Source organism: Pundamilia nyererei, unplaced genomic scaffold, assembly GCF_000239375.1.
Source record: "Pundamilia nyererei isolate P.nyererei 1_Seehausen unplaced genomic scaffold, PunNye1.0 scaffold00174, whole genome shotgun sequence".
Classification (NCBI taxonomy): Eukaryota; Metazoa; Chordata; class Actinopteri; order Cichliformes; family Cichlidae; genus Pundamilia; species Pundamilia nyererei.
This window is the reverse complement of record NW_005187575.1, coordinates 886,337-895,988: the sequence shown is the minus strand read 5'-3', so window position 1 is coordinate 895,988 and position 9,652 is coordinate 886,337. Positions and strand designations below refer to the sequence as shown.

Sequence of the window (9,652 nt, the reverse complement as noted above, 5' to 3'; positions counted from 1 at the left end):
TTTTTGTTTTTCTTTAAAATTTTAGAAATGAAATTTCTTCTTACCATGTCTACACAGGTGACCCCTACAAAAAGAAAAGAAAAGTAAAAACTGTCCACACACCCGACGTGTTAGCTTTGTTCTCATTTTAAATTCTGAAGTAGTATTTCAGCATCCCCTCTTGACTATCAAAATTCTTCCCTATAATTTTTCTACTTAATAAAACCCTTCTACTCCATTCCACTACTCCAGTTACAATTTTCACACCAGTCATTATGAAGCTGTAAACCTTTTTAAATTCACGTTCTGCTATCAGATATCAAGATGATAACTGCTAAACAAAGAGAACTCAGTTTCCTTTATTTTCTGCCCCAGGTCCAGGTCTCCATGAAATTTAACGGACAGTCCTCAGTGGAGGTTCATCCTCACAGCAATTTGGAAGAACTGAAGACAATGACATCCATCAGTTTATTCATGAGGGTGGACCCTGACAAGGATCCCATAGAGGACCGAATCATCCTATACTTGGGAGACAGAAATGTGAGGAATCCAGGCAGAATAAATTTTGTTCCTTTCTCTTTCTGGGTCATCAGTTGTGATAAAATAAATGCCAACTTTCAAAGATGAAAAGGAGCTTGTGTGCATGAATAGCATGTTGTGATCATGAGAACAGAAATGACTTTGAATGGCTTTGAAAGCACCCATTTGCCCCCTTCAAAAGATGTCCAAGAGACGCCTGAGACAATGGTGCATCTGTGTGCCTTCAAAGTTCATTTACATAAATACTGTTTTCCCCTGCCTGCCAGGGTATAGAAACAGTACAGCATACCCAATGTGGGGCCTCTTTGTTCTCTTTAACAGCGCCTCACCTTGGTGATTTTACCATCACTGTAATCTATGCAGTGATGTTTTTCACTGTGGAATAATAGGCCCAGCAGTAGTTGGTCACAAATGATGCATAGTTAAGCTTTTGAAACCACTCTACACTGAAATAAAGTAACACCACACAGTTGGAAACTCGTACCACCATTATAACATGTTGAAGTGTTTTAAAATGACACAGTGAAAGCCTTGGTAGTAAAATGAACACTGTTTTCTGCTGCTCCTGCTTTCAGGGTGTAAAAGACTACATGGGCTTGGCCACCAAGAATGACATCCTGGTGTTTGTCTATAAACTTGGAGGTGAAGACATTGAGATCCCATTGAGTTCAAAGCCTGTCAGCCAATGGCCGGCAGTCTTCAACTACGTCAAAATAGAGAGGTAAATGAGCTTTAACCTCTTAACATCCACATGATCAGTGGCAGCATATCTATAGTTAAGGTTGGGGTAGGCTGGGTTTTGGGTTATCATTTGCCCCCCTTTTTTTTTTTAGAATTTTTATGTCTTTGAAACACTCAAATTTATGTGGCTAAAAGAAAAAAGCAACCCTAATCTTTAACCAAAAGTGATTGCCATTTTAATTGTGCTAGGCATTATTTGAAAATCATACATACAGATTTGTTGTAACACACAAAAGTGACTGAAAACTCTAAAGCCTAAATCGTCATCAGAGGTGACCCTAACCCCAGTACTAGCCCTGATTATAATCCTAGGCAACTGAAGTATGTAATAAAATATAGGGTTAGGATCCAGTTTGGGCTAGATTCAACACCTGAAAGGCCTAACTAAAATTTATATACATATATCACATGACGTTTCTGAACAGTAGCAGCACTATGGGGCCATTTATATCCAAATATTTAAAGTCCAGGAAAAATGTCCCATATGCTAGAGCACCTTCTGGCTTCACACTCACTCAAGAAGGTGAGCGTGATAGAGTCATAGAATGATACATATTGTTGGGCTATATTTAAAATCGTTGCTATATAAGTTACTAATACGCTGATCTTGACAAGGAACTGAAAATTTGTTCTTGGTCCCAGTGGTTTCCTTTCTCCTCAAAACACAAGGGAAATCCTGCTAACACACATCACAGTTAGTGTGGTTAACTTTTGTTGTGCATTAGCAAATTTTGAGAAAGCTAAGCAGATAGCATTCATGAAGTTCAAGCTAGGAGGAGGTCACAGTGGTAACTTGCAGATCTTTGCTTGCAGACTGGGCAGGCATGGAAAAGTCTTCCTAACAGTCCCAAGTCAGAGCTCCACTGATGAACAGAAGTTTATCCAGAAAGGTGAAGCTCCAGGCACTGAATCCCTGTTTGACATTGACCCCCAAGATCTAGTGTTTTTTGTTGGGGGTGTCCCTCCAGATGTCAAGGTAATGTAAATTACAACATTTCTTCAATATAAAGAAATCTTTCTTTCTTTTAGAAATCTGACATGTGACTGTTTCTTTGTTACAAACCAGCTTCCACCTCCTTTGATCCTTGCACCTTTCGTGGGATGTATTGAATTGTCATCGATGAACAACGATGTCATCAGTCTTTACAATTTCAAACAGACTCACAAAATAAATGTAACCACATCTCCACCGTGTCCCAGGTAAACTTTTGCATGGCTAAATGTATGTGTCAAAGGGTCTCAATGGCAAAAATATACAAATTCAACAAGCATTGACCACCCACTGTATAATTTAAACACAACTTACCTGAACATTGCTACAGAAATCTGACATTTTTTTTTGACATCTCAAACATTAAGTTCATATTTAGCCTGTCTGATTTTCAAGGGATGTATCTTAACTTAATTTGTCACATAGATGGTTTGAAATTGTCAAAGGTACCAAATCATGTTTCCAACTCTGCTCTCAGGTACAAGTTGGCATTTTCACAGAGTCGCATTGCAAGCTACCTATTTGATGGAAAAGGCTACGCACTCATCAGTAATATTGAGAGGAGGGGGACGTTTAATGCTGTCACAAGATTTGATATTTCAGTACGAACTATCGCAAGTGATGGTGTACTTTTCGTCATGGTCAATGAGGTAAGTCATCTGGAAAACTTACAAGAGTCTCACATCTCGAAAGCTTTTAGTTTTTCTTACCCATGTGCTACCAGTCTGTAAAGCAGGTCAACTGCCAGCATTTCTATTCTCATAAAAAAACCCTGTAATAATGATCATCAGTAACTGGTTTATGACAATTGTATAAGGCCTGTATAAATATGTTTCATTTCTGTTTTTTCAGGATAAATTCTTTCTTTTGGAATTAAAGAATGGCATCCTGCGTCTAATGTATGACTTTGGCTTCAGCAATGGGCCAAAGCTTTTAGAGAACAACTTAGCAAAGCTGCAAATAAATGATGCAAAATACCACGAGGTAGCTTTTTGTGTCTTTATTAAAACTCTTAAATAATCCCAAGTTAAAAATGCGAATGTCTTACAATAACTGTCTGTGGTGGGACATTTCCTCAGGTGTCAGTGATCTACCATCAGTCAAAAAAGGTTATACTGTTGGTGGATAAGAGTCATGTTAAGTCCATGGAGAACCCAAAAACCACCCTGCCCTTCGCAGATATTTACATAGGTGGAGCTCCCTCCAGCATCCTGAAATCCAGGTGAGCTAAACATACATGCAAACAAACAATAATAGTATTTATCATTTAAGTCCCAAGATATAGCCATCCAGCTAACTATAAATTACTCCAAATGGAAATAGCTCTATTCTTTATAATCTATATTCTTATTGTTAACAACTTTTTGTAGAATATGTAAAGTTAATACATCATTTAAAATTTGAGTTATTTCATCACATGGCCAGAAAGTTGCTTTCCTTCTCCAACAATAACTGCATAATGTGTCATTTTAAATAAGTGGTTAGTTTTTCTCAGTTGCTTCTGGAGACTGCACCTTCCTCTCTAACAGCAGAGCTTTTGGAGTAGATAGTTTTCTTTTTTAACTTCCTGACTTTGTTTCTTGCAGCTTTAAATTTGAAATATGTGTGTTCCCACAGGCCAGAGCTGTCCTCTGTGGTTGGCCTGAAGGGCTGTGTGAAAGGATTCCAGTTCCAGAGAAAAGACTTCAACCTGCTGGAAGAACCTGGCACCATTGGTATTAGCAGCGGCTGCCCAGAGGAGTCCTTTGTAAGTTGTGCATCTACCACGTCACATCTTAAGTGATAATGCAATGTGTCCCTCTGAAACCAATACCAAATATAGTAAACATCTGCACAGACAAGATACAGTGTAGTCAAGCAGCTTTATCCCATATTGCCACTGCTAGGTCACTGAAATGTGTTTTCGTCTTGACAGATGTCGCGCAAAGCTTATTTCTCTGGAAAGAGTTACCTCGGTTCCACAGCAAAGATTTCACCGTTTGACAACTTTGAGGGTGGACTCAACTTCAGAACACTGCAGCCCAGCGGACTCTTGTTCTACCACAATGAAGGGGTAAACACACCTACATGTACATACATGTTTACTGCGTGTTAGGACATGCATTTTCAAATGCAAAACGAATGCTTTTGCAATGTTAAAGCAACGTTGTCTTGCTTAAAAAATGTTTATTTTGCTTCAGTCTGACGAGTTCAGTATCTCCCTGGAGAATGGCGCAGTGGTCCTAAACAACAGAGGCGTAAAGGTCAAATCACACAAGAAACAATACAATGATGGAAGGTCGCACTTCTTACTGGCTTCAGTGAACAATCAGAAGTAAGTATTTAACTTCACTGTTGGCAGCTGCTTCTGGTGCACATCTGTGTTAGTCTTTGAGGCTCCACATCCTGTTTCCTCTCGATTATATACATTTAAATAAAGTCTCAAAAGAAGAATGAATGCACTGGTTGAACCTTCATATAGGAACTTAACCACGTTAATGGTGGGTTTTGTTTGTTTGTTTTTCTACTCAGTAATATTACACAATTACATTTAGATCATAGTTTTTGTCATACAAAAATTATTTTTATCTCAATATTTTAAATTGCTAGGTTCTGAAAGACGTCAGAATGCTTTGGTATCAGATCCATTATGTATGCTTTACAGCATCACTGAGAAATATCTTAGTCACAGCTTGTTGCAGTTTAATCCAAACCACATTTTTTTCCAAACAAATAGCAAATGTGAATGCAAAAACACAACTAACCAGTAAAAGAATGACACCACAGCCACTACATCCACCAGCTAATATGTGCTTTACAATAAGTATTCTAAACATGATCAATGGACATCATCTGGATTACTGTAAAGTTGCAAATGCATTTGTCATTTAGTAAACATTATTAATTATCACATTATATCAATTTACTTGTTTATTGATAGTAGTTAGTCAAAAATGTTAAATATGAGGATATTAGAGCTAAAAAGACCGAAAGCACACATATGTAACATTTAAGCAGACATTATATATCTTCAACAATTACAGCATGTGGTACACTGCATGTGGCATAGACAATATCTTGCAGGAAAATAACAACTTTGGGCAATGCAACAACAAATAAGAACAGCAGCACGAGAATAAGACAACACGTTAGTGCAGTGCATGATGCCTGCATCTCTGATAAGATCTGGTGATCCTTTTATAAACATGGGTCACATACGCCCCTGCACCCAAAGGGGCGCATCAACAACTAAAGAAAATCTTCTGAGGGGCTTCAACTCCTTACTTCAGGTACTCATTGCTGGTGGATGACGAAGACAAGCAGTTCAAGAAGCGGCCGACATCAGCCGCGGGATCGTCATACGATTCTGAGGAGAAGACTTTCTACTATGGAGGATCTCCAAGCAGCACTTCCAAGAATTTCACGGGCTGCATCAGCTATGCCTACATCAACAGGTAAGTCACCCCCTCTCTCCAGTAAAAGAGGGGGTATTATGTTATTTCAAGTTAAACTGTGAGGAGATGGAGATTGCTGCTAAAAAGATGAAAAATTTAGCAAATATAAAAATGCCAAGAAAAATGCATGTTACAATATTTAGCAGCATTAAAAAACATGTTTACAGTTTGGTTAAACCGTATAGCGGGCCCTGTAGGTAATTCTACCATCTATGGTGAAAGCAGTAGTGTTGCAGAGTGTTCATTTAGCTCACTCGGTTGAGTAAGTGACAAATATATTGTGAGGTTAATGCAGACACCTGGTTTGAATCTGCCCTGAGACCAGTCATTGTGTGTCTTCCACTGTCCTGGTGAAGTAAATGTTAAAAAGCCATTTCATAGCTAGATAGATAAATCAGTGTTTCCCAACCTTTTGGAGCCACAACACGTATTTCACATTAGAAAAATCACACGACACACCACCAAACAAAAATGTCACAAAAAGCATAATGATAGTTTTTCCCCACGCACCAGGCATAGCAGAATCGGCTCAGTTTGTCAGCAGTATACCTTTTTTTGATTTTCGAACGCTGTGTACCACATAAAATCGTTTCGAGGTCAGTAAACACAACCAGAATTCATACAAAAGGCACACGGGATTATAAAGGGCACTGTCGATTTTCAGAAAACTCAAAGGATTGATTTTAAGTGCACTGTATTTTCCAAAAACACACGGTAATGACAACGGCCTGCTAGCATGCTCTACCAAAAATAGTGCTTTGTTGTGGATCTGACGAACGAAAGCTAAACCAGTTCCACACCACTGAAGTTGCAGCATTTTTACAAACCACTTCTGGTTCATCCGTTTCATCCAATGATCTGCTTTCGCCCTTCTCATTCTCCGTCGCCGCCGCCATTCTTTTTCCGCCATGTGCGTATGAAAACAAAGGCACTGCGCATGCGCGTTTTACCCAAATGCTATCGCAATATTTCACTTTCTTATCGTTGCCCAATATTATACCGGTATAACCGTGAACGGTATGATATGGCCCAGCAAAACATCAATCATATGACCCCATATGTGCAAGCACTTTAGCGACAGTGGGAAGGAAAAAATCTCTTTTAACAGGGAGAAACCTCCAACAGAAACAGGCTCAGGGAGGGGCGGCCATCTGCCGCAGCCAGTTGAGGTGAGAGAAGGAAGACAGGATAAAGACATGAGTGAAAACTGATGTTTCATTTGTTACGTGGCACTAATTGGAAGGTATGTGTATTGGAGAATTGATAGCATTAGCTGGCAACTTAGTAATTCCTCCTGTCATCCATATAAATTATATTCACTTCTGGCTATTCCAAATAATAACAAAAAACCCAAAAACAACTCACAATATTTTGGGAGCCAAAACACTTGCTGAAACCAAAGGTGACATTATGGTTAGTGCTTTCATCTTTTATATACAGTCTATTCAATGAATAATGTGTTGAGAGTGTTTGACACTTCTGCCGTGTCACTGTAGACTAGACCGGGACATTGAGCCTGAAGACTTTAAGAAATACCCAGAGAAGGTCCAGATTTCCCTGGAGGACTGTCCTGTACAGCGACCCCCGGCTGCACTGCTGTTAAGGCACAGGGCTAACACTTCTGGAACCAAACAGTCACAAAAGGTGAAGTGAAAATAGCACATACAGCAGACCTTAGTTAAATATGAATGTGTTCTACAAACATTTTTGGGCTGACTGATAACCTGATATTTAATAAATGTTCTCATAGGTCACCAGAGATAAATCTAGCCTCCCCCCAGTGCTGACTGAGCTAGGAAGTGATGACCAGGAATCAGCAGAGCCAAACATCAAGTCCTGCTTTCTTTCCTCAAGTCCCAAATCGATTCACCACGCCTTCCGGTTCAGCAGCATTGCCAACAGCAGGCAGCACTACACAGACTTCCCAGACTCCCTTTCTCAGAGGTAGATCAAGACAAGAACTTTAACCTCAGTGTCATGTCTGCTTAAAGCTGCACATATTCTTGTGTCTCCATGTGTGATTAAATTCATCTTTGTTCTTCCAGGTCCCACTTCTCCTTGTCAATGAAGACCCACTCATCTTTTGGCCTCATCTTTTATGTATCTGATGCCCAAGAGGACAATTTCATGGCACTCTTTCTGGCCCATGGGAAACTTGTGTACACTTTTAGTGTAGGAGACCAAAAAGTTAAAATCAAAAGTGAAGACAAATACAATGATGGTGCCTGGCACAGTGTAAGTTCATGAATTTGTTCCATAACTGAATTTTATATTTATGCCAGCATGAGTGTTTGTTTATGTAAGAGACAACCTTTTCTCATCCCAAAGGTTATTTTTATCCGTGATGGGAATGTGGGGCGGTTAATAGTTGATGGGCTCACAATGCTGGAAGACAGCGTTCAGGGAAACAACGTCTCCTGGCACATCAGCAGCCCCCTCTATGTCGGAGGAGTTCCTGCAGGGAGAGCCCAGAAGAATATTCAGGTACAAGTCAAAATCGGCCATGTGAAAAACATTAAACAGCAGAAAAAAATGGGACAACTGGAATCTTATAGAGGACTTTATTTATAGCCCTATGTTTGTCCGGAAAATGTGTGGACATCCAGCCCTGTCTGTTCCCACAGACAAGAGGAAACCACTATTGTGACCCTAAGAAAGAAGGTTTCCTCTCAGTTTTGAGTATTGGAGCTGATATAGCGGAGCCCTTCTCCTTCCTATTAATCCCACTGTTCAAAGATTGGCTGCTTTTCAGATGTGGGCGGAGCACAAGGCACTCAGAGATCGCTCCTGATGAATACGAATGACTTTAGCTAACAGTTTAAAATAATAATTGCTGCATTCTTCTGATGTACTAGCTCCATTTCACTGTAAGCTGATAAAATGTAAAAGTGTGAGATGATAATTCTCTGTGGGGTGTGACCCTAAAAGCAATGTCTTGTACATTACATGCACTGGGGGCCGGGATAGCTCGGTAGGTAGAGTGGTGGCCCCATGATCAGAAGGTTGGGGGTTTGATTGAATGCTGAAATTACATAAGATAAGCTTATAAGGGAAGAGTCATAAAGTTATCAAACAGACCACTAAGATTTCACAGCTACATTCACTTAAACTTTGCTTAGCATTAGCCGTCATTAGCCATACAGAGCCACTAGTCATACCAGACCAAATAGGGCTATAGCTGCAGGGTCCTCAAATATACTGTAGTGATCAGGAGTTTGTTGTGTTGCTTGTAAGTAGAGCTCTACTCTACCATTATAGGTTGTCTACTGAAAGGTCAGTGGCTCGGTCCCCAGCTCCTCCACCCTACATGTTGAAGTATTCCTGAGCAAGACAGAAGAAACTGAACCCAATGCATTCATTGGGGTGTGAAAGTGTGCATGAATGTTAGACAGAGCACTTAGAGAGTAAAAGTACTGTGTTGATGTGTATGTGACTGAGGCTTGTAGTAGAAAGCACTTTCAGTACTTAGTACATTAGAGTAAAAATCAGTATATGAGAACTACTGTGGATAAGTGAATGTGTTATTTAGTAGTTCTTTAAAATATTCTGTGATGCCTTTTTAGGTTTGTTTCTGTGTGGATTATCGTAATTAATCATTCTTTTTGTTATCTTTCATCTTCAGAGAAACTCTGCATACAGCTTTACTGGCTGTATAAAGAACCTTCAGCTTGATAGAAAGCAGCTCTCCTCTGTGGCAGACACATTTGGGGTCACTCCATGCTTTGATGGAGTCTCTGAGGGAGGAACATACTTCTCAGAAGAAGGAGGATACATTGTCCTGGGTGCGTTTCTAGCAATTTAATGTCTGTGTTATTTTTCTGTAACCTAGAAATATGTTGTATGCAGAGTTTTGTGCAATCTTTCTCACAGTGAGTAACACCACATCTATTTTTCCACTATCTGCAACTGTTTGCAAACTGAGCATCTGTTAACTTACACAGTTCATTAGCCTCACAAGGCCCACAGT

General features: G+C 39.7%; 1 protein-coding gene across 1 annotated transcript in view; it reads left to right on the top strand.

Moving 5' to 3' along the window:
• lama4 (laminin, alpha 4) overlaps window positions 1–9,652 on the top strand; it is a 35,441-nt gene that overhangs the window by 23,786 nt on the left and 2,003 nt on the right. The window contains exons 17-32 of the mRNA XM_013914139.1: window positions 355–519; window positions 1,095–1,240; window positions 2,074–2,236; window positions 2,327–2,460; window positions 2,730–2,901; window positions 3,104–3,235; window positions 3,331–3,473; window positions 3,869–3,998; window positions 4,167–4,304; window positions 4,432–4,565; window positions 5,521–5,685; window positions 7,182–7,329; window positions 7,436–7,629; window positions 7,731–7,920; window positions 8,014–8,169; window positions 9,308–9,467. Of these exons, the coding sequence (XP_013769593.1) occupies window positions 355–519; window positions 1,095–1,240; window positions 2,074–2,236; window positions 2,327–2,460; window positions 2,730–2,901; window positions 3,104–3,235; window positions 3,331–3,473; window positions 3,869–3,998; window positions 4,167–4,304; window positions 4,432–4,565; window positions 5,521–5,685; window positions 7,182–7,329; window positions 7,436–7,629; window positions 7,731–7,920; window positions 8,014–8,169; window positions 9,308–9,467 (2,470 nt within the window). The remainder of the gene's footprint in view (window positions 1–354; window positions 520–1,094; window positions 1,241–2,073; window positions 2,237–2,326; window positions 2,461–2,729; window positions 2,902–3,103; window positions 3,236–3,330; window positions 3,474–3,868; window positions 3,999–4,166; window positions 4,305–4,431; window positions 4,566–5,520; window positions 5,686–7,181; window positions 7,330–7,435; window positions 7,630–7,730; window positions 7,921–8,013; window positions 8,170–9,307; window positions 9,468–9,652) is intronic.